Raw genomic sequence first — 23,941 nt, 5'->3', positions numbered from 1 at the left:
AACCTGTTTATACTGCAAGTAGAAATCTGGCCAAGGCTACACAAGGATACCAGGTAATCAGTGGTCACCAAATGTTGTTTCTCCTTTGTCCTAGTCCACTCAACACAGTGTAAGACCATGTACTTAATGTAAAATGTATCTGTTACCACCAAAATTTTTACCTTCCCTGAAATCAGATCTTTACTTTTAAACACATTTTCTGTGCACAGTCTATCCTCTTGCAAGAATGCAGTTGAACCCATGAATATAGCTTTTCCCTAACCTCATCTGCCTGTCATCTCCCTCCCTCTCCTTCCCTTTCCCCCTCCCTCCCTCCCCCTCTCTCTCATCTATTAATCTATCTATATTTTATCTGCATATTCATCCATTTATCTACATCATTGCATACATTTATATTTTACCAGTATAGATTATTCTGATTGCTTTTTTCATTCCATGTGAAAGCTTCTGATGCACAGAAGCAAATCATTTAACTCATAGCTGTCAGTGACTGTCTTCATTCAGTCAAATTTTCTCCTGCCGTAGGTCAGGGATATGGTGTAAAAGACAAACTGGTACATCCTTTAAAAAGTGCAATAGGTTCACTTATCTTTCTGATTCACTGAAGTCACTTTTTTGTGATAAACACATGGTAGTCAACTGTATTTTTGCTTCAGGAACTTGGGTCACTTAAGATCCACAAAAGATTTGGGAACTTTCTAGAACTCCTGGTGAGGCAATTCGTGATGCTTTGAGCTCTTTTCTGTTCCCCACCTCCTGAAGTTCCAGCACATGCACTAGCCATAGCAAATGATGGTAAAAAGCTTCTCACTATGATATTTTGGTGGCAAAAACCAATTTCCCCAAGGAAAAAAAATGAAAAGGGATTATAAGAAACTAATCTTGAAATACCACCCTGATACATAATGGAGAAAAGTTTAAACAAAATTTCCAAGCTTAAAAAGTTGTCTCTGGTTCCTAATTAGGAGACTTACAACAACAATAATAAAATGAATAGAAGAAGTAATCAAAGATGGTAAAGCAGGTAGTAATTTTAGTTGACATAAACTGGGCCATCAACACCCAGATACTCACTTAGCAGAAAAATGGACATCTTCAATATGTTTTAAGAAAGAAGAGGAAAGGTACAGAGAGAAAGGAGAGTAACAAACGCTACTTGTCAGCTCTCAGTACCTTTATTAGATTTATAGAATGGTGATGGGAAAAAAAAGACTCTGCAAAAGGATTTGTAAAAGATATTCAGGTCAAGGTTTTAAGAAAGGAGTTTCTTAAATGCAAATTAGGACTTATCATCAGATAGCACAGGAATGGTTCCACAAACAGAATATGTTCATGGAGAGCCAGTGCCACGGAAAACAGATCAGTTCTAAGGACAGATGCAAAAGCTACAATGGGAAGAAGATGGTTTGAGAGAATATTTTAGAGATTATATTGACAAAGGCATGAAAGATGGCCAGAAAATAACATTTCATTGTGAAGGAAACTAAGAACCAAGACACAGGCAAGAGGTATTATCATCATCTTAGGTCAGAAGGCCCACATTGTTTTTACTCAATAAGATCTTCTTCATGTGTATGAACATACAGCTGCTTGAAACACTGCATCCCTTCCAAAAGCCAGTGTCTGCTCCCAACAACCAAATTACATTGATCGCCTCTCATCCTGGTCAAGTTACCAAGCATAGAGATATAAAATGTGTTCTAGATGAAGACATGGCAATTTATGGTCAACCATAGGAAAAGGGATGACTAATCTTTAAGTTCTAGAAAATATCCTTCTCTCCCTTGATAAACTCTCTTTTCAGAAAAATCCCTTCCTGAGAGGAAGGAAATGGAAGAAATTGGTGAAATGCATCAGGTAAAATTAGACTTTTATCTAAGTCAGGAAAGACGGTGTCATTATAACAGAGAAGTATCTGAGGATAAAATACTTGTTACTGTTTTTTAAAATATTAACTATATAGTGTTTTAAAAGTTAAGTGAAGAATAAAGACAAATATAAAAGCCTTGACTTTGCCCTTTGTGTATGCTGATCTCAGTGTCAAGATAAAGTTATACATCTATAAGTCTCTCCATGTAGCCCTTGCTATGCTGAAATTTACTATGGACACCAGGCCAGGCTGGCTTTGAAATCACAAAGATTTGCCTGTCTCTGCTTCCAGAGTGCTGGGATTAAAGGTGTGCCCTACTATGCCCAGTCTGTAAAAACTACTTTTTAAAAAATTACCCTAGCATCTGATAGGCCATACCTTGGAATTGATTCAGCTGTGTATATGAACAAGCTAAGACCAAAATGCTAGCTATGTGTTTTTACTTCACTGAATGACCCTTCATTGTTAAGTCAGGGAATTTATACTCTGTATCTAACTGGTAATCAGAAAAAAAAAAAAACAACTTATAAAAGAGAGAAAATAAAGAACAATGATATTCTCTTTAGTCCCCAGACTCCCCTCCTTCATTAGTTCTAGACAGATGTGCTGATGGTTAGACAGGTAACATTCAAAGATACACTATCATCCTAATGAACTGCCCTCCAAAACTTTATACCTGAACCTTCTTGTTAGACAAAACACACACTACAAGGACTGTGGGGATTCCAGAACCACTTTGGGGCAGTGGGGTACTTAGCTTCCCAAAGCACCTCTAACCTGAACCCAGAGAACACACTCTGGGATCAATATCCAGGAATCAACGTGTCAGGTTCCAGTATTTCTGTAAAGATGAAAATTGTCATCAATCAATTTAGTGGCCAGGTGTGAGGAAAAGGCTAAAGTAAGTTGTTTCATTTTGTTTTTCTTTTGAGACAGGCTCTCATTATGTAGCTCAGGCAGGCTTAAACTCAATAATCTTCCTGCTCCCAACCACTCAACTTCTGAGATTCCAGATTTGTATTCAAAAGGATTTGTTTCAGTTTTTGTTGTTTAGTTAAAACATTTTTTAAAAATCTCAAATTTTCAAAATAATGAAGGAACCATCATGACCCAACATACTTCATCAACTCGGGGTCCTCCTTGTCATCCTTGGTAGGCGCCACCTTGAGTCCACTCTTCTTGGCACGTGGGCAGCCTGACAAACTGGTTTTGAAAGAGGAAAACATGCCACCTCAGTCCCAGAACAGCAGCTCCCTCACTGTCTGCCTCATGCTACTCCCTCAAGTTCTGTGGCCCCCTGTGGGGGGGGGGGGGAAGGAGGGAAGAAAGGATCAATCAGTCAGCTGACTCATCAGGTATGCTTCCATGTGGAACAGGGTTGGCTCGTACAGAGCCTTCAACTAGAGCAACAGAACAACCAAGAGTGGGAAACATCTTCCGGAGCCTCTAATCTGACACTTTGTCTTTTCGTTTACTGCAAAGGGATAACTGAGCAATGCTGGAAGCACCAACAACTCAAAAGAGATGCAAATGGGCTCTAATATCTCATTCAGAACATTAGGACTTTGTCTAAGTCATAACTTTCACCACTACCCTTATCCCCACTCACCTCCGGTGTGAAGCATAGTTCCCTGTTATGTGGCCAGAACCATCACAGCCAGGTGTGGGGCACCTGCAGAAGAACATAGGATGAGACCACAGCCTATATCACATGCCCTTTTGGGCTCAGCTTTCAAGTAAGCATATCAAAATCTTAAGCTCTAGGTCCTTCAAACAAGCATGTCCCCTGCCCCCCTCCATTTAAGCACCTCTTTATAAAGGAGCATTACATAGCTTAGTCTGTCATTGCCAGCTAACAGGTATTCAACAGGATCATATCAGGGACTCAGTACTGACCCTCTGCTACTCCCAGGGAAACCCGGAAAGCCAAGAAAAGAGTATGTGAATGAGCCTAGCTTTACACAGGACAACAAATAGGGCACTGGATTCAGCCCGCTGTGTTCACTGCATCCAAAGGAGAGTGTGTGTTCCCAGTTTAGCCTTTCATTGAGTTGCAGTCATATATGATCATCTAGAACACATTTAAGCCTTATGTTTAACCATGAGAACTCAGAAACGTGCCTATGAGTATCTGCTACGTGGCCACTGCAGACCTGATCCCTGCTTGGTGAGTATAGAACTCAGCCAGTGGCTTTAATGGGCACATGGACCCAGCAAGGATAAAATAGGAAACACAAAATACAAAAATCAAGGTTTACTATACATCCAAAAATGTCTTGTGAATATATCTCACACAGTGGTAGAAATTATAGTATAATATTATAAACATGGACTTTTCTTGAATTATTTTCTCCCAAATGGAAAATCATGGCAGGTGTTGTTGATTGATGGGGCTGACTTGGAAGTGGACCCATCTCTTCAGATCTTTGCATCTTGCCAGTAATTACAGTACAATCCTATGGGAAGCAGTGAGCATTTGGTAATTTATCCAAAGTGCTGCTCCATGGCACCCTATCCCTGGGAAGTCTCTGACTTCCTGTATACAAGTAGCATCTGACTTTTGGTTTGTAGTACTTCTTATATGGAAGAGAGAAGCTGGGAGTCTGGGATCCCAGAGGATGGCATAGCTGGCATCGCTTCTTGTGACTTTATTTCTGCCCTCCCTGCAGAGCTTTTTGAGGGTATCTTCCCAGATTTCTCAGGTGCCTCACAGTGTAACATACTGGATACTTCTTTGACTGTCAGGCCGCTGACCCACCAAATCTTTCTCTAGTCTTCATGAGGTCATGTAGTGGGGTGTACATTGCAGTAGTAAGGCTACATTACCACCATGGTAGCCCTACTGTCCAGAAGTCCAAGTACAGGGAACTGAGAATAATTCTTCCCTGCTTTCAGTAGAAAGAGGCTCAGTTTGAGACCCAGGAATTCTGTTCCTTGTTTTCATGTCAAGAAAGCATCTAGCAGAGGTTTAGTACAGAAAGTGGTGGTCACTCAGTAGCCACACAGCAACCCAAGCCTCTGAGCTATGAGTGGCACCAGGGGTGAGGTGCAGTTACACTCAACAGCACCCAAGAGTCTTGGGAAGGTCTGTGGCTTCCTGAGAACAAGCAGGTGCCTAGATCACAGGAGAGTGCTCTGTATTCCTTATGAAGCCATTACTTGATGGCTTTCCTGCAAGTTACACTTAAAGAGGATAGTGTCCATATAGTAAGAGGACTGGGTTTCCTTGATATACTCCTTATGGAGTAGCCACAAGAATTAGAACTGCCTCTATCTTGACTACATCTGCTTCTAAGTGCCTTGCCTGAGAAGAAGGGAGAATTTATACCTAAATGATGACTCTGCCTTGGTGGTACCTCAGGTCTCCCTCTGTGTCTTATTCCTGTACTGCAGAAGAGCTGTCAACCCTCTTTATAGCCTGACATGCCTCCACCGCATGGAACAGTACATACATTTACACACCGGTGACCTGAGCAGCTCAAGGCAGCCCCTTATCACACACAGAAGGAGAGTAAACACCCCGGAAACTTGCTTAAAATCAGAGCGTGCCGGATCAGGTCTGTATTTTAGTGTTTATAGGGAGATCACAAAAAGAGCTCACTTTCACTGCTTTGGACAGTCTGGTGCCTACTCAGACAGAACAAGAATCCCAAGAGCACTGAGGTATCAGGAAATGTGGAAAAGAGATCATGGTCACCCTCCCCCAAAACCACACTGGAGTCTGGAGCAACAAGGCAATAGACCCAGAAAAAGCTCTGGGACAAGAAGTGCTCGAGGCAGTACGGACACCTGAGACCCATATAAGGAGGCTTTCCTCTGCTGTGCCCACAGAAGTTTTATGTTAAAAGGTTTTTTGGGTTTTGTTTTGGTTTGGTTTTTTGTTTGTTTGTTTGTTTGTTTACAGGCTTAGGGTGCAGCCCCTCCCAGGGTCTATTTTCTACATACAATGTATAGTTATATCCTGAAATAGAGAGTTCTCTAGGACCTGAGTTCAAAAAGGAATCAGAATTCGATATAAAGATGGGTATGAGGGTAGGAGAGAATACAAGAAAGAAAATAAGTGTTTGGAGTGGTGTCATACGTGTGAGGGAAGCAGTTCTCTGAGGCCATAGGACTGAGTTCTCCAACTTTGAGTTTCATGACTAAGCTACAGTGTTAGTGAGTGAATGAGTAATTACATGAGCCTACAGGGTATGCAACTGATATTCACCACCAGAAGGAATGGAGCTGATCAGAGAAGAACACAGAGTGGGCATGGATTTCTGTCCTGGCACAAATCAGCTCAAGTCCCCTCTGCTATTAGCATTCTAGCTCCTTGTCCAAAAGGTACTCGTATCCCAGCACCTGTCTAATTTTAAATCAGATCCAGGGAGTCTTGGCCTATATTCACAGCCCCTATCACAAAGGACTGTGAGAGGGAGGGCCCTGGCCCTGTTGTGAGGAACTGAACAACAGGATAGTATCTTCTTCTTCCAATGTCTCTACTCAGCTCTGGTCACCTGAATAAGGTAACCACAGCTCGGGGTCATGGGGGCTACAATGTCACAGATCAACAGAGAAAATGAAAGAAATAATGCAGGCACCAGCTCCAGCTCCGAGAGAACAGATGTCTGGAAACCCCTGGGTGCTTGCTCCTCTCTTCTGAGGATTGTCAAGCAAACTGACAGTTGTGGGTGCCCGCAGAGCCTGGTCTGCACATGTGTTAAGGCAGAGAGGCACAGAAGCAGGGAGAGATCCAGCAGAGAGAAGGCAAAAGCACTGCATAGGACTGGGAGGGCACCAGGGAGAAATAGAACAGCCAAGGCAGGGTTGGGGTGGGAAGCAAGGGACATTCTCTGGTATTGTTAGTGACAGTTCATTTGACAAGAGCCCCGTAGCCTATAGCTACCAAGCCACAGCCGAGTTCCAGCTTTTTTCAGTATCTAGAGTGGTAATAGGAAAAGCAGGCCCGGCAGCCCTGTCAGAGTCCTTGGGAGTAGCTGGGGAAAGAGCTGGAGCAGTACAGGAGCTCTGCTCCAACAAGGGAGATAGACAGTGCTCAGAGGTTCAGACTGTTCAAAGCTGGAGTCATAGGTGCAAGGACAGCCCAGCCAAGCAGAATCGGCCCTTTCAAGCCCTGCTCCTCTTCCCCATCCCAGGAAAGCAGAGCCAGCCTGAGATGGTATCTTAGAGAAGACTGACTTGATAGGAGCCTCATAAAGAAAAAAGCAAAGCCAGGGAGCTGCCCAAGAGATGGGCAGTCAGTGAGCGCAAACATACTTGAGGTCAGCAGAGTGGGCAGCCATGAGGTTTCTGAGGCTCTTGTCAGCAAGAGGGCAACCAGAGAGGCTGAAAGAGAAGAGATGGGATATGGGGTGAGCCATAGAGGGGAGCAGAAGAGATGAGGAGGAACCCTTCCCCCCTACAAACACACACACACATACACAAAGCACTGGAGCCAGACCAGAGGAGCAGGGCACAAACCTTCGATGGGAGGCATAGTTCCCGGTGATATGGCCACTGCCGTCACAGCCGGGGGTGGGACAGCTGGACAAAGGAAAAAGAGTGTCAGAACAGAGAACCATGTACACCTGCAGGCCTTCCCCGAGAACAAGTTATTCAAGGGCAGGTGGCCGTCCTCAGATCACACCTCTCGCCTTTGGGACTGGAAATTTTTCCTATACAACTGAACTCAAGAAGGAGAAAGAAGTTGAAGTTAGAATGCCTCCGAAGCATGAGTGTTGTGTGTGCATATACGTGCTAACTGTAGACTCACGAACATGTAGATGGGGTACTCCTCTCTTCTCCAGTTCCTAAAACAACACAGTTTTCTCTGAGAACACAGACCCAGCCAACCTGGGAAGGCCTGGTGCCAAGGTAGAAAGAAAATAGTGGGGTGTAGTATAAGGAAAGGAGGGTCCCTATATCCTCCATGAAATCAGCTCTGAGTACTGGTGAGTTTAGATCAGCAATGGAAAGGGTGCTATGCACAGCCCTTTTTAGATTTTTACTGGACATGTGGCAGTAGAGGTTAATGAAAGACTTTGGTTGTTCCACCCCGAGGTTCAGCAGCTCCCAGAGCTGAGAGCCAGCGTCTGAACCTCTCTGCCCATGACGACAACACTCATCTTGCCCTGTTCTGTTCTGGATTGTGGGCTGGACCAGAGGAGCTTCCTGGCTCTTAATTGCCTTCAGAGGGGATCATGTTCATGCCCAGCTCAGTGCAAAGCTAAAAGAAAACTCATCACTGTGAACTACCTGAATCTAGGTAGTGACTGAGTTCTGGGTCCAGGGGCTGCCTTCCCTGAGAAGCCAGTCTGCTGAGGTATCACTTACGTGAGAAGTTCCTTCTTAATGTCCTTGGAAAGAAACTTCAGTTTAAAGTTGGTTAGGGTGACTTCCCCTGGGTACTTCCGCTCCTCGGAGTTCTCTTCTGACACTTCCTGATCGTCTGCTTCAGAAGAAGCAAAAGAGTGTGCTGCTGGCTCTGACTGAAGAAGAAGAAGAAAAAAAGCAGGGAATGTTGTGTTTTTTTTTAATTTTATATTTTATTTACATTTCAGATGCCATCCCTTTTCCCCATTTCCCCTCCCTAGAAAACCCCTATCCCATGCCCCCTTTTCCTTTTTGCTTTTATACAATTTTTTTAAATGTTAATAAAAGGCTTTATAAGTTTGGTAATGCTCAATCAGAAGTGTAACCCAATACCCAACCTAGATATATCAACTATCTTTGACTGGTGGAGACACGTGAACATCTGCCTCCATGCCTCCCTCTCTTTCTTTCTCTTTCTCTCTCTCTCATCACCTAGCTTCTCCTCTCCTTCATCTTCTCCTCTCCTTACTCCATCTTTTCCTCTCGGTACTCCTTCCCCCTTATCTCCTCCTACATATCACCCTTCCTGTTAACATAAAACTTTTCTCTCAAAATACAATTAGAGCATAATTATTCTTAATTGTACCAGTGAGGTACAAGATAGTCCTAATACCCAGTCCATCATTTTGTTGACTAACCAGAACCTCTGTCATCTCTCCTAACTAAAACACTTAGTTTTGAACCTGGCTTTTTTTCTTGGCTTTAGAATGAATGTCAGCTGAAAACTATCCACTCAGATCTTTTCTCTCAAAGTAAATAGCCAGAATTGGCTATGAGACTATAGATCTTCAACGCCATCAGAAATCCAGAATGACTGAGTTAACTAAAATTATGGGAAGCACTAAGCATAGCTTCTAAAACTTAACCAATTTATAGAGACCGCTGAACACCTGGAAAGCCAGCAGGGAATGTTTTAACAACTGACAAAGAAGTCAGATGTCCAACCTAGTAGGAAACAAAGAGGGGCTGTCAGTAACTAACACGATATTTTACCTTATGAAAGAGGGAGAAAGACCTAGCAACCCCAAGACAGAAGACCACACTGTGAAAGCCAGGACACTCAGTCTTGGCTCACGTCCTCCAAATTAGATGTAGATGGAGTTCACAGAATGGACACCCAGGTGTGGTACTCTTTAGGACTCAACTATTAGGAAGCACTAAATAAGGTTGCTGAGGTATTTCGGAGCCGAGTTGGATAACATACTAGTAGCCTAATGATAATCATAGTAAGCCTGAGACCCCTGGTGCACAACAGGATGCCTTGATCGGATCAGACGTTTAACAAACACCACTAACTGATCTCTAGGCCTGAGAGTATTTTTTTTACTACCCATAGCCTCAAGGATGTGGCACCCGGAGTAAGGAACAACAGCTCTTCCATTGAAGGCCAGGGGTCCTACAGCCTTAGAATAACAGCTTCTAGCCAAACAGGTACACAAGATTTTAGGTTCCAGAAATGTACCAACTTGCTATGTGGGTTTCAACAAGCTAGTCAGGCACTGCATCTGAAAAGTTGCAACCCTTAAATAAGAGAAACCCATGAAGCTGCAGCACACAGAGCAGCTCTGGGGAGCCAGACTGTAGTCTCTATTATGATTTTTATCACTAAACAAAGCTCTGTTTGTTTAAGCATTTGAACAAAGGTCCTCGGAAAGACACACTTAAGAGCAGTCTTTAGGGTCAGTGAAGTCAGGAAGTACAGGCCCCATAATAGGAGCTGAGAGTACCCATAGTATCAGGACAATTGCTGTCAAAATTGATGAGCCATTGGGAATGACTGATAGGAGGAGGGTCTGAGTAAGAAATACAGAGCTGAGGGAAAGGGATGGAAAAGGCCTGATTGAAGAGCTTTTGGGGGTGAAATATGACTAGGAAGGGTGAGGAGAAGAAAGGTTTGGGAAAACTTGGCAAAGTCTGCAGGTAGAGCATGGGGCAGACCTTAGCAGGAGGACCTCAGGACCTCTAAGAGAGCCCCCACTGCAAATGGTAGATCATTTCTGGGGAGACAATGATGTTGCAAGAGGATATGCTGAGGTAACAAAATAAAAAGACCAGAGTGAACTAGGACTAATGAAGAGGCAAGGCAGGGTCCCAAGACATCCACTAACCCAAGTCCAAAAAATAAGTTGAGAAGTCACAGTTAGGAGACCACTGAACAACTTGCCCCTGGGATTAAAGCATGAATCAGGTAAGTTTCTAGGCCCAAGCATGAGAGAAAACAGTGAAGATACTACACAGAGGGCACCCAAACCTCTACTAGGGCTCCTGCCTAGTGCAAGGAGGAATCAGCTTCTACAGACTCAGATAGATATGGCTCTATTTTCCCTTCCCTTCTGTGAGGGCTTATCCTAGGACTTCTCTAACCCAAGTTAACCTAAGGGGACTGTTAACTGTGCTGTATTACCTAAACCAGGAGCCCAGTCTATTCCTCTAAAAATTGGGTAATCCTGGGTCTTACCCAAGGATGGAATAAAGATTTGAAAGAGGGACTAACTTACAGACAAGTAGATTTGGGTGGGGCTGGCCTACCTCACCCACCTCCTAGAGGTATATGGTCCAGCTCCCTCCAGATATTCCCTCCAGAAGGTGGATACTGCTAGTCTCACACTGGCTGTCTGTCCAGACTGTTTCTTAGGAAGCACCTTAGTAAATAGGGTGGAGAAACTCGCACATTTGATACTCAGGTGTGTAGAACAACAGGAAAGGCAATGTTCTAGCTCAGACTCTGATCTCAAGTTATTGCCTCTCTCCCCATTTGGTAGTAGTCTCGGGGACTCAGGTCTTTGACCACCACAAAGATCCCATGCCCAGGCCCCTGTGCCAGCAGTTCCTCACTGCTCTGGGTCAAGGAGCCGGGCATCAAACCATTGTCTGGACAGCAAGTGTGTCTGATGGAATATGTTGGTCGAAGGTGAGCAAAGCAGCCTGGGGAGCTATTGATGAAATCCTCAAGAAAACAATCTTTTCCCAAATCGTCCCCAGGAGATATAAAGCATCCCTCTCCTCTGGAAAATCTACATTGTTGCTAGCCACTAAATTCTGTTGAGTCGGGAAGACCCACTCTCTTTATGGAACAAGACTGAGCGTAACAATGCAGGAGAAACCTTTGCTGCAGGCTTCGACCTGAGTTTTTGGATGCCCTGAAGATGAAGAATCCTGTGTGAAAAGAGACAGACCTTGAAGGTTCTACATAAATCTCTTAAGGAAAGGATATCTAAGAAGCAAGCAGTGTTCACGGCAGCCCTGAAAGCAGCCGAGAGCCTATACTCTCAGGCTACATCGAGAACCCACCTCCTCAGGCTCTTCCTCTCGAAGTCGGCTAGGTTTGGTGTAGTCTAGAGGGCGGTCCCACTCATCCTGGCGAGAGGCCTGGCTGGACTGGGGCGAGGTCATAGAGCTGCTGGGGGCGCTCGCACTGCTCTGACGCTGAGAGACATCAGGAGACTTGACACCAGGGCTGCTACTGCAACTGCTACTGCTGGGAAAGGTGTTCTCCCGCTTGCGATGTTTGTGCATGCTCAAGTCCAGAGTTCCGTTTTCATCTACCTCAATGTCCACAGCCTGCAAATATGAAGGTAAGAACAGGATCAGCAAACTGAACCACTTCCTGAGAGTCTCTTCTGGCCACAACACCGACTCTTGTAGAAACAATGGCCTCCTGAGAGGAAAGAATCAGCACAACATCCTAACCTCATGTGAAGAAGCCCTGCAGCCCCTTTTTCCTACAGATTAGGAAGCCAGCCCCTTGAGACCACTGCAAGCTTTAGTGAAAACAGGTCCTTGACCCTAAGACATGTCAGTCACTACTAACTTCCAGAAAAGCATATGAAAACACGGTATAAGCCTGACCTTGAGTTTCACAGCACAACTCTTTTCATGACTACTCACCTTCCCTTTTCGGTTATCTGAGCCTTACCAGATAGCCAAATGTAAATATATATAATAAATATATATATATATATATATATATATAATTAGTTAAGGGCTAGAGAGATGTCTCAGCTGTTAAAAGCATGTGTTAGTCTTTCAGAGAACCATGATCAGCTCAGTTTCCAGCACCTACACCAAGCATCTCACTACAGCCTATAACTCCAGTTCCAGGGTATCTGATGCTCTCTGGCTCTGAGCACCTGCACACACACGATGCACATAGACTCAATGCAGGCACACTCATGTGCACATAAATAAAACATAAAATAAACATCAACTAATTTCCAGTTGCTCTTGACACTAGCCATAGCTTTCCTGTAATTTTCTCCGCATAAACTCTACCCATTCTTCTCTCCCCAAAGGGTTTCAGGATGGTATGCTTACCTTGCTGGGGAGGTCCTGTGGCTTTGTGCTGAGGTTCTCTGGCATCTCCCAACACCGAGTGGAGAGGTTCAGAATGGCTGTGGCAGCCATGTGTGCAGCCTCAGCGTCATGAGAGTAATCGAAGCCTACAGAAGAAGACAAAGTACTCTTATGAAACCACTGGAAGATGAGGCGGCACCTGGAGGAGGTGACTTTGGGAAATGTTGGATGCTAAGATGGGACAGCCTAGACTAACATAGACTTTGACAGAAGCAGCAGACAAATGGGGAGGGAGCTAGGGGTCAAGGTATAGCACTCCCGCATGATCACACACTCCTTCTACTGCTCTGGTCTCCAGTACTGAAAAGGCATCTCATTTCTGACCTTTTGTGCAGAAATCTGGGCAGAAATAAGAAAACTCTAGAAATATACTCTAACAGACTTGATAACTTCAAACAACAGGAAAAAAGAACGTGTTCATCAACAAATACTTTAATTCTGTGATTCTGTAAATAGGATACGTGTTTGGGATAAACACATCTGGAAAATTTTGCCCTACCAAAAGATGTTACTATGCTTTCACTGACTTTATGTCCCCAATAATTATTGCTTCCTAATAAAGCAACACTACCAGAAATAGAGTATCATAAATAAAGGTATAATGTTATTTTTTTCTAGTAACTATGCTGCAGCTTTAAAATTATTCTCAGAAGTGATACTAGGAATAGGAAACCTCTGTTATTTCCAGAAAGATTTAGACAAGTTGAAAATGCATTTTGAGCCCTTTCCCAGCAATGTCGGCACAGCGTCTAAGCAGTGCATGTGCTTGGAGACGCTTGAGAGTGACCCGCAGAGTCTGCTGCTGTTCAGAAAAACTCAACCCAGAGGCTACTGACCCTTAGAACTGTAATCCTAACAAGTTGTCCTAACTTGTCCTTGCCATCTGTGTTACTGACAAGATCAGTTGGGGGATCTCTGGATCTCCTGGTGTACTGGGCACATTTCCATCTTGCATGCATTCCAAGGCTAACCACAAAGAAATGCAGTAAATGGCAAGAAAAGGCATTCTTGAACATTTCCAGGAATTACTTTTGTCAGTAAAATTGCCCTTAAAATGTGCTGCTAATGTCACAGAAAATACCATTTCCAGTAAGATGGTCCCCAGGAAACTAAGCAGCTTCCTGCCATGGTACCATCCTGTCCTGTCGGACTCTCCTTAAAGATAATTCTAGAAGTGGACACCCTAGGGCAGACCATATCAGTGAAGTGATTCTTAAGTCTCTGGACACATACACCCATAACAGACACATGATTTTCTTCACAAATAATTAGAAAACACATAAAGACTTAAAGTGAACATGGGTAAGATGCAGGCCCTAAGGATGCCACAAGTGGTCCATTGGAGCAGCTAGAGAGAGAGAGAGAACTCAGGCTGACCCCCTGTCCCTCCTTGCTCCCAAGAGAATCCCTCCCACACTGTCTCTCTCAGGAGCAATGTGAGAGGAGAGACATTAAACAATTCTCCCCAACTTACATTGGAAGGCTTTGGGTGAGGTTTCGCTGGTCTGAATCTTTGGGGCAAGCATACGTTTGCCAAAAACCTGAGCATCAAAACTTGCGTAGTCAAAGGTGACTTTGGAGAACTTCTCCAGCTCCTTGGCCAAGTTGGCCCTGGGTGTAGTGGGAGCCACATTGGGTCGGTAGCTCCCATAAGGAGGAACCTCAAGCTGCTTCACAAAACACATAGGCCTGGGGTATGAAACAGAGATGCAGAGTCTGTGAGGTTGGGACTCAGAGACCCCATGCTACCTCTCCCCCCTTCAGACTTCATGCATCCAGGTGATAAGGAAAACCCAGGGAGATACACACACACACACACACACACACACACACACACAGAACCCTGCCCCTAATGTTTGGTCAGAATTCTGCCTCCCAGAATTAAGGGACCCTGGGATAGGCCCATAATCAGTATAAATAAAATTGCCTATAAGGAGGAAAAGATAGAATCTGAATGAAATAATGTGTTTTTATGCTAGTAGTAATACCAAAGTAGAAAGCCTGAACTTCCTCCTAAATGTAAGAGAGCAAGCTCGAGAGCTCAGCTACACAGTGAGCTTCTGAACAGGAAGCTCGGAGGTGGAGGGAACATGGAAGAAAGAAGAGGGCTCCAGCAAATGTCCCGGCTCTCCTTGTTCTGTTCTGTAATAAGCAATGACTTTGGTGATCAGTGGCTCTTGGAAACGATGGTGAGGACACCCGAGAAACTTGAATGTGGCTGAGGAGAGAACCAGAAGGCTGGTACTGTAAGACCACTCTCAAGGTCCTGTGAAGATCACATAACAGCAGTGGTAAGATGGGCCCTATGGCGGAATGAAGTCCTAGGCTGGACTAGCTAGCAACTCCTGGTGAAGCTGCAAGACCATCTGATAGCAGCAAGGAGACATTTAATTTGACCTCTATATTGGTGTCATTCAGAGGTGAAAGGATCAACAAGCAACTGACAAGAAGCTGGAAAGAACAAATAAGACGGGCAACTATGCTACCTGGGACCCAGAGAGTCAAAGGTGTCCACAAATGGAACATAAGCGCTTTACAGAATAGGAAAATAAGCCCTATACCCCTAAGCTGTGCTTTGTGGTAACACACCTACTGAGAGTCCCTTTGGAGTTGGCCAGGAAATGACCAGGGTATGGCACTTCCAAGGAAAGTAGCCAAGAAGGAAGGTGATGATCAGGAGTCCTACAAGGAGGCAATCGTGCCATGTCAGCCAGTGATTGGCTTTGCTGAGTACATGGTCCTGTCTCCCACACTGCATGTGAGAAGAGAAATATGGAACAGGAGTCTAAGAACCATGGAGAAGGAGTTGTGAGTTCTATACCCTCTGGGAAATGAAGAGCTGTGTATACTCTGAGTGACGATCAAAAGTGACATTACACTCCCAGTCAGTGACTTGAGTGAACCTTCAGCCCCAGAAGGGGACTATAGTTGACCTCAAATAAGTCTTTTAAGACAAGCCATCCAGGAAGGGTGTCTTGGACATGTGCCTAAGCCTCTGGCCTTATTTATAACACTCACTTTCCAAGGTTACCTATATAGAGAGGTAGTGGGCAAATCTGTACTGGTTGTTCTGTCAGAAGGCTCCTCAATGATAGCATGCACACACATGCATTAGAACACATTTGTAAACTTATCCATATGGTTGTACATATATAAAGAGCATGCAGACATGCCTACCCCTACAGGTACCTAGGCCTGCTGCTGTCTCAGATGCTTAGTACCCACAGGAGGCAGCACTGAGAGGAATAAGCCCTCCTTTCCTCTGCCCCAGGATAGGATCCATCCTGATGTGTGAGACAAGGACAACTAGGTGCTCCCTGTATAGTGCAGACCTCAACTGGTGCAGTCTGCTATCTCCACACGCTAAGTCTGAATAATTTTCCTGACTGTATCAGGTGACTTAGGAGAAAGAGGGGCAGAACACACTGTAGCTAAGGATAGGCAGCTGTTTGCACCTTGGATGAAGCGCTTTGAGTGTAAGAGATGTGTCTGTGTGCCAAAAGCATATACATATCACATAGCCAGAACATTGAAGTCCCTGCAGACATTTAGAAAGTATTTCTCATCTCACCCACCTGAGGATCCGATCTGAATTGGAGTTATTTTTGGGAGGATCTCCTGTCTGCAATTGCTGCTTCTCGTGAGATTTGGCTAATTTTTCAGCAGCAGCAATGGGGCATCCGGATAAACTAGAGGAAAGAAAAGGAGAGACATCTGGGCCTTTTCTCCAAGGTATGTATGTCCCAGGTTGCCAAATATGTGGTCCTGGGAGTAACACCATTCTGACACAAGAGATCTAGGTGTATAAAGCCCAGGGTCAGTAACACACCTGTCGTTCCCACAGGACAGATTGTTCCTCCAGCTCTGTCCTCAACCACAGAGAACAAACTTCTCAGGCCATTTCTATTTGCGATAATTTACAGGAAATGAAATATACTCTAAAGCTCTGCAAGCTGTGGACACAGGATTCTTCTACACGGATAGCTGTCACACTCAGCCTTCTTCTCCCTCCTCTCCCTCTGTCTCTCCCCTATCAAATGCCTGGGCTGGATTCTATCATGTCTAGGTCATGTTCTATTGCAAAACTCAGGAAAACCAAAGGCTACATTCAGACCACAACTTGGGTACTGCCTCTGGAGTACACTGGCCCTCCTCAGGAACTACTGTGAGCTCAGCTACCAGCTCCTGGGCCAGCACATCGATCGGGAATCCAGTCTCTTTTCCAACTCTAAACCTCTAAAGCTTAGGTATTCTTTCCAAAGCATATAACTACTAGGGCCCAGACAGACCCTGTCAAGCTTGTAACACTCTTGGTGGGGTATGGTCCCTTCTTGGATAAGATGAGCCAACAAATAAATCTGTACAGTAGCCTGGAATCCGCATGTCCATCTGATCTCATCACCCACTCAAAGTAACTCTAGGAATTCCTGTTCACATCCAGGTTTTTCCTTCTACCCATGAGCAAGAGCTACTATACAGAGGGTTTCTGAAAACACAGTCTCTACTTTATCTCATCACAGCAGCATCAGGTTTCTCATGTGATCACGTCAGTTCACAGGGTACCTGCAGCAACAGCAGAGAACGGCCAGCCCTCAGTTGCCACCTGCCAAAGCAGGGAGCTATGTATCTGTCCAGACCCTGACTGAGATAAAGGCTTGAGGTCCAGGCAGGGACATATACTTCAGGCCCAGCCCTAATTTCCCACCATGTCCCAGCTCAGTTCACTACCTTCTGTGAGTATTGCGGTTGCTGTTCACATGGCCTTGGCCTGTGCAGCCAGGAGTGGGGCACTTCAGTACATTTTCATGCATAGCCAAGACTGTAAGAGAACCAGAGAGAACAAATAATGAGAGCAGGTATTGCTATGATGGAGAACAGCCCAAGGAAGGTGCAGGAGTCCTGTATAAAGGCTGCAGCTGTGTCAGCAGAGTGCCATGGTGCTCTGAGCCTAATGACTCAGTCAAGCATGTCCTTCCCACTTGGACCCTGCCTCCCAGAGAAGAAACTAGGCTGCTTCTTTTTGAGTCACAGCTCTGAACTTAATTTTCATAATTTCTGCTTCTAGCCTAAGAATAATAACAGACATCCAATCTTAAGCTTTTCAAACAAAGGGGCAACTGTGTCAAGGCCTCCACCTGCCTAGCTCAGTGAATACAGACATCCCCTCCCACAGTTTGTATTTGACTTAGGCTGGCATCTATAGGTGGACACTTTAGAAGACTGTCCCCTGCCTTATACCACAAAACTCTAAACTTTGGGATAACCCTACATGAAGCTACTCACTCTCTGGAGGGATTCTATCCTTGTGGGGACAGCCAGACAGGCTGCGGTGATGAGGGTACAACCCAGTAACATGGCCAGTGCCATCACAGCCAGGTGTCGGACACTTGATTTCACGCTTCTCCACCCTGGAAGGATCTAAAACACATAGGACATATTATGCAAAGCCAGGAGACTGGGAAGGGAGAGGTAGGGACAGCTCCTGTCTCCACTTTTACTGAGCCAAGAAAGAAGCTGACAGTGAGGCAACTCCAGAAAAGCTGCTCCAAAGCCCAAGGAATGTCCCTTCCACCCCATATAGCAGGGTGGGCAGTAGCTAGAGTGTAGGCACTGGGGAAGCCTTTCAGGTAAAGTATCAACACCCCTGAGAAAAGGTATCCTTGAGACTTGATAAAATGAGTAAGACACAGATTATATGACTTAAATCTATATCCTTAATAAATACCTAAGCAGAAAACTAAACTCCAAATTTCAGTTGCCAACTTCACCTTTATAGGCATGTGTTGACTACTAAGTGTGGAGATCAGAAGAAAATGGGGGTCCTTATGATCTCTCAGAGAAACTTCATTTTGATAGGCCATGCCAGAGCCAAGCTCAGAAGTCCAGCAGACGGGAGTAGGCCTGCTCAGTCCCTCCAAGTTCAAATGTGTAGGGAGTCAGATTTCTACCAATCCAGGCAAATAGTGATATGCTCAAATCTGTGCCAAATACCTGCCTGAGCCCCAAAAGTCTTGCTGTCTGTCCCTCCACATGTCAATATGTGTATGTTCCCATAGTCTAAAGGTACTATCTAGTATCCTGTACTTCTAACCCTGAATTGCACCTGGTCCCTGACATTTATCCAAAGGTGAAAGTTCTTCAAATACCTAGACTTGGTGATATCAGGCATTCAGTGTCCCATCAAAACCTTATCTCTTCTAAGGACCCAAAGTCTGACAAACTCAAGCTCTTATACCTATTGTAAATCTGTCTCACCTTCAACCTACACACCTTCAAATGGTTACTTTAGTCTGACTTATCCTTAAGGGTATCACCTCAAGAGCCACCCTCCATGTCTACTTCACTGAGAAAATATGTTCCCAATCAATCTGTCCTCTGATCTTACTTCACAGTCATGAGTAGTCTGAAAAAGTGTGTCCTCATGTCTCACCAAACTCCTGCTGAATTCTTACTCCTATAATTTTCTTTATGTCTTCCCATGACCCAAATGTACCTCCCAGGGCTCTCCCCACATACATATTCCCTACCTCCTCAGTTCCTGACACCAGTTCTCTCTCTTTGTCTCTCTCTCTCTCTCTCTCTCTCTCTCTCTCTCTCTCTCTCTCTCTTTCTCACTCTCTCCTTTACTTCTTTCTCCCTAGCTTAATCTATCCCTTCAAGGAACCAAGATGAAGAAGGGCCTAGAGTTTGATCCAGAGAACAAAGTTTTCCTGGGACAGAGAAAGAGGAAACTGAAGTCAGGACAGCTCCTCGATCTTAGGGTAGAGGTATCAAGCCTAGGGAAACCCAGGGTAACTCAAAGGCGGCCTATCTAAGGCCTGGTCTTCTTTCACTGTGGGGATGACTCTCATGGGAAGAAGTTCCATGCACCTGCTCTGAGGCAAGAAGACACTTGAGAAGAGCAAATTGCAAGCAGCACATGGCCAGCCTGCCATACAAATTTGGTGTCCATGTTATAACTATGGCCATAACATTTGCTCAAAGTTCACCCTTAGATCTGACTTCAGTTTCCAGCCTCTTTCCTTTATCAATCCTTACACTAGCTCAGCCTGCCCACCCTCTTCTAGACATCAGCTACTCAGTGAAGCTGGGTGATTCTGCCCATAAATCCAGACTTTAGTGACAAATCCAAGGATAATGCAGAGCTAGCAACAGGTTGTGACCTCCAAAGGAGCAAGGGAGAGATGACTCAAGTCAGCTTAGAGGTCACCACTCCATGGAGAAAGTGCTGAGGATGATCAAATATGGCCTTAAAAAACAGTTTTCAAGGGTTGAAGTCATCAAATGTCAAGCTCAGTCACTGGACAATCACTGCTACAGATTTAGGTCAGAGTGACAAGATTATGACTAAATGGCATAGTAACTGGGTTATCGACCCCCCATCTTCCTTACTCTCCCCTTCTTAGATCCTTCTCACATATCTCAGCTCCATGTGTCTCTACAGATCACCATACATGAAACAGTATGAGTCCATGTCCTCAATTTTTTGACCCAAATTCTGAGGTTATTTGTCCTCAAATGCTTTTCAATTTTCCTCCCAATCCAGTCTATATGGGGTTATAAGCTATAAAGTATGTTTCTTCCCAGTCTCCATCTGTACTCCCAGTAGAGGTGATGTCCTGCTAATGGGATAACGGGTGGGTGAGGTGATCAGAGCAGGCCACTTTAGCCTACCTTTGCTGTAGCAGCTCTTCCTCACTACATCCAGGGGCTTTGCCATTTTTCCTGGCTCTCCTGGGCCCAGGTGGCCCTGCTCAGCAGGTGGGCAGCCAGACTCACAGACCGCTCGCACCTGCTCAGCCTTCAGGGCAATGGCCTGCTCCAGAAGGCCCAGATTCCCACGGGTCATCATGTCATACATTTCTGATTCATCTGTGACTGCTGACTTCTGGGAGTGTGAATCCTCATCCTTGTCATCATCAGAACGAACCTCCACGATGACTGAGTACTCAGGTTTAGGACTGGATAGCTTTGGGCCTCGGAACTCAGCAGAAGCCTTCTGGACAGAGGTATGGGAGGTGTCTTCCCCAAAGATGGTATTTGGAACTGCTTCGTCCTCCTCCTCCTCCTCCTCTTCCTCTTCATCTTCCTCCTCTTCCTCCTCCTCCTCTTCCTCCTCTTCCTCTCCTTCCTCTCCCTCCTCTTCTTCTTCCTCCTCTTCTTCCTCCTCATCCTCCTCCTCTCCCTCTTCTTCATGATCTAGGACCCCTTTCTGTTTGCTTGAGTCTTCACTAACCGTATCCTTCAGAGACTGGGGGCATGGCTCCTGGGAACGCTCGCTGGTGACTTCGATGACCTCCTCCACATCTTCTGGCTGTATAAATAGGTCCTTTTCACCCTCGTCACTGTTGGCCCCCATTGCAGCCTCATCCTGGAGCTGATGAACAACAGTGGGGCCCAACTTAGCTACTGAGACTGAATCCTCCTTCACAAGGGTCTCTTCAGCAATTTGGCCCAGATTTAGGAGGGAAGTTGCAATGATCCCCTGGTAGCTACTGTAGCTGCTCTTGGAGAAGCCAGACGGGCTGCTTGTGGGGTTGGAGCCAAAATGGGGCTTGATGAGTCTTTTTCCTGCACGAAACAAGAAACACCATGGGGCCTTGAAGAGTGTGTGGGGGGGATGTTTGCAGGTCTCTGCTGCCAACAGTAGCCAACCCTTCACCTAGCCCCACTTGCCCACCCTCAATCCTGTAGCCAGGAAAACATAGAAATGAAGTATAAGCCATCCTGTCAGCCTTCTGCCTGGATTTAAAAACCATGGGGGAATCAATTTTAGCTAGATTACGTTGATATTTTTCAGTTCATTCCTATTCCATCATTTATTTTCTCAAATCGGATAGACCTGCATTTTATATAATGGAATTTAAAGAAAAAAAATCAGATGAAAAGTCATTTTATAATTAAAAATCACTTATATTTTGAAAGGACATAAATTTAAAGCTTTTAAACATAGTAACAGATCTTTACTACATGCTGGTCCTGTGGAACTCATGAACCAGTGTTCTTAGCAACAGTAAGAGCCAGCCCTACCATATAATATGGCAAGATGCAGGTGAGTTGTGGGTCTTTTCTACATGGAGCACAAACTTGCTTTATCCCATGGGCCATGCATTCACTTGAGTCCCAAGAAGGAAATCAGTGAGGGCTCAACATAGATTGCTTCAAAAATATGGTAAAACTCTATCTCAACCATTTAAAGTCAGCTGATCCCAGAAAGTTGGGAAGTCAGCGGACTCTCAGATGCCTTCTTTCTTCTCTTGGCTTCTATGAGCAGCCCACCTTCAGAATCCTGATTCATCCTTAAGTGAGGTATTTATCAGTACCTGCCCTTGGTGTCTGAGAACAAAATAGACCCAGCCTGGTCAACTCTCATGGGCCAGGAAGGATGGGCTCTGTCTAAGAGCCTCCCACAGACAGAGGTAAACATGCATCATCTGTCTATTTCTCACACACATGGGGCCTTGCCTCAGAATCAAACTTTTGAGAATGCATGGGAGTGCAAGATGCATGTCCAGATCCACTTTCCCATCTCTACCCTGCACAGAGTGTTCACACACACACTATAGTACCCCCCCTCCACCTCCGGCAGACCCCTTTTCCTGGAAGCTGCACATGTCAGGACAAGACATTCCTTGTTCTCAAGACAGCTTTCTGCACTGAACTGAGTTTCCCCCATCCCCCTCACAGGCTGCAATTCTCCAGGGCTACACTAAGCAGCCTTTATTCAAAGGAGAAAGAGCAATGTAGTACCTTCAGCTGTCTGTGGGTGATGAATCTCCTCCTGTCCTGACATCTCAGCCTCAGCCTCCTCCAGGGGTCCTTCTGATTCATCTGAAACAGAGGCGTCCTTCACTTCGGCATCCTCACTGCCATCACTGTCCATGCGGTAGCCCTCATCCAGAGCCAGCCTCAGAGGGTGTGACTTCCTCTTGGATACCAGGTGCTCAGTCTCAGCATCCTCCAGTTTTCTCTTCTTGGCCAGAGGGCAACTCTGTAAGCTGAAAGGGAAGATGGATGGTGCCAAAAGCCAGGCTAGCTCCCTGAAACACCCAGGAAGGAGGTCATTCTCAGAGTCTCTCCTTCTATAGCCATTCTCAGATGGAAGCTTCAAATGCTGATGTATTTAAATTTTACATCTGATTACATACATCTAAAAGTTTCTGATTGTGTTTTAAATTGCATTACAATGAGCCAAGTCCAATATATGGAATGAGGATTCAGGCCCCACTGGCTTAGATTGTTACTCTCTAAGCCATTTCTCAGACCAAACCACCATCCCACATGTACCCCAAGGTTATCTCAGCCTACTTTGTCCCTTACTGGCACTTTTCTTCTCCTCCCTCAAACCTCTACACCTATACCCACCCAAGAATGTAACACTACAGTCCCCTGGAAAACCTAACTGACCATGGGAAATGACTACGCTGACAGTTGTAGCTTGCATATAGCTCTCATGTGCATGAGGTTTAAGCTCTGCCATACAAATGTACCTAAGACCCAAAATAGTCCTTCTGGAAAAGCAAAGGCGCCAATAATCTACCACCCCTCGTCTCACACTCATGGCCAGGCTCACCTTGGTAAAGGTACCACAGGAACACAGACCAGTGGGAAGACACTAGGACTTAGAAGGGTTAGGTCAGCTTGGCCTCAGCAGTCACAGTCAGAACAGAAAGGTTTTAATCCACAAAAGAAAACATATCTGAGAAGAGAATCCCAAACCTCCTTCCTGGGAGTCTTTGGGAGTATTGGCAGGCCTCTTACCTTCGATGTCTGGAGTACTTGCCCCGCACATGTCCTGAACCAGTACATCCTGGGGTAGGACAACTGGAGGAAAAAGCAGGAGAAAGCACCTTAAGTATCAGAACCTGGATCTCACCCTGAAGAGCAAAAGAGGGTCTCTAAATGGCTCATCTTAAGATGGACTCTGGCAGTTTGCTAAAAAGTAGTGAAATAATTCAGCCCATTTAAGCAAGTGAATAGCTAGTTACAACTTTATGAGTGTGCGTAATTAAAGATCTGTACAAGCTTAAGGTATCTACTGGATGGGTTCATTTTTCCACAGCAGACACTCCATCAGCTTTCAGGGGGCTTAGGATGCAAGCACCTTCTCTAAAGGGGTCTCATCGCTTGTCTGACCCAAGTCCAGAGAACAGAGATTGAATTTCTTCATGTTCATCACTGGTACTGTGATGCTCCAGCCTCCTGTCCTCCCTTTCTACCAAGTAGGACTTGGGCTGCAATCAGGAAGGAGTCTGTGTAGATCAAGCCAAACTACAGCTCTTAGGAGAGACCCTGTTCTAGTACCCACAGCCTGGTATTGGTCTCTGCTTCCACATAGGAAAGAAAGCCAGTGGAGACAATGCA

The 23,941-nt window shown here is 45.1% G+C and overlaps 1 protein-coding gene and 1 pseudogene across 4 annotated transcripts in view; one reads left to right on the top strand and one right to left on the bottom strand.

The window, feature by feature from the left end:
* Myt1 (myelin transcription factor 1) overlaps positions 1–23,941 on the bottom strand; it is a 71,027-nt gene that overhangs the window by 20,006 nt on the left and 27,080 nt on the right. For 3 of the 4 annotated variants that reach the window (XM_034494555.2, XM_076930469.1, XM_034494556.2), the window contains exons 5-18: positions 23,339–23,401; positions 22,328–22,575; positions 20,252–21,148; positions 17,861–17,995; positions 17,306–17,396; positions 16,153–16,266; positions 14,052–14,266; positions 12,539–12,663; positions 11,516–11,785; positions 8,186–8,340; positions 7,334–7,396; positions 7,130–7,198; positions 3,480–3,542; positions 2,990–3,073 (exon numbers count right to left, since the gene is read on the bottom strand). In XM_034494555.2, coding sequence (XP_034350446.1) covers positions 2,990–3,073; positions 3,480–3,542; positions 7,130–7,198; positions 7,334–7,396; positions 8,186–8,340; positions 11,516–11,785; positions 12,539–12,663; positions 14,052–14,266; positions 16,153–16,266; positions 17,306–17,396; positions 17,861–17,995; positions 20,252–21,148; positions 22,328–22,575; positions 23,339–23,401 — 2,592 coding nt within the window. The remainder of the gene's footprint in view (positions 1–2,989; positions 3,074–3,479; positions 3,543–7,129; positions 7,199–7,333; positions 7,397–8,185; positions 8,341–11,515; positions 11,786–12,538; positions 12,664–14,051; positions 14,267–16,152; positions 16,267–17,305; positions 17,397–17,860; positions 17,996–20,251; positions 21,149–22,327; positions 22,576–23,338; positions 23,402–23,941) is intronic. The other variant, XM_076930470.1, reaches the window with a different exon arrangement.
* LOC117702763 (dnaJ homolog subfamily A member 1 pseudogene) lies at positions 281–2,179 on the top strand (annotated as a pseudogene).

The sequence above is a fragment of the Arvicanthis niloticus genome, chromosome 2 (assembly GCF_011762505.2).
Source record: "Arvicanthis niloticus isolate mArvNil1 chromosome 2, mArvNil1.pat.X, whole genome shotgun sequence".
In the NCBI taxonomy this organism is placed as follows: domain Eukaryota; kingdom Metazoa; phylum Chordata; class Mammalia; order Rodentia; family Muridae; genus Arvicanthis; species Arvicanthis niloticus.
Note: the sequence above shows the minus strand (reverse complement) of the source record. Positions and strands in the feature narration are given on the sequence as shown.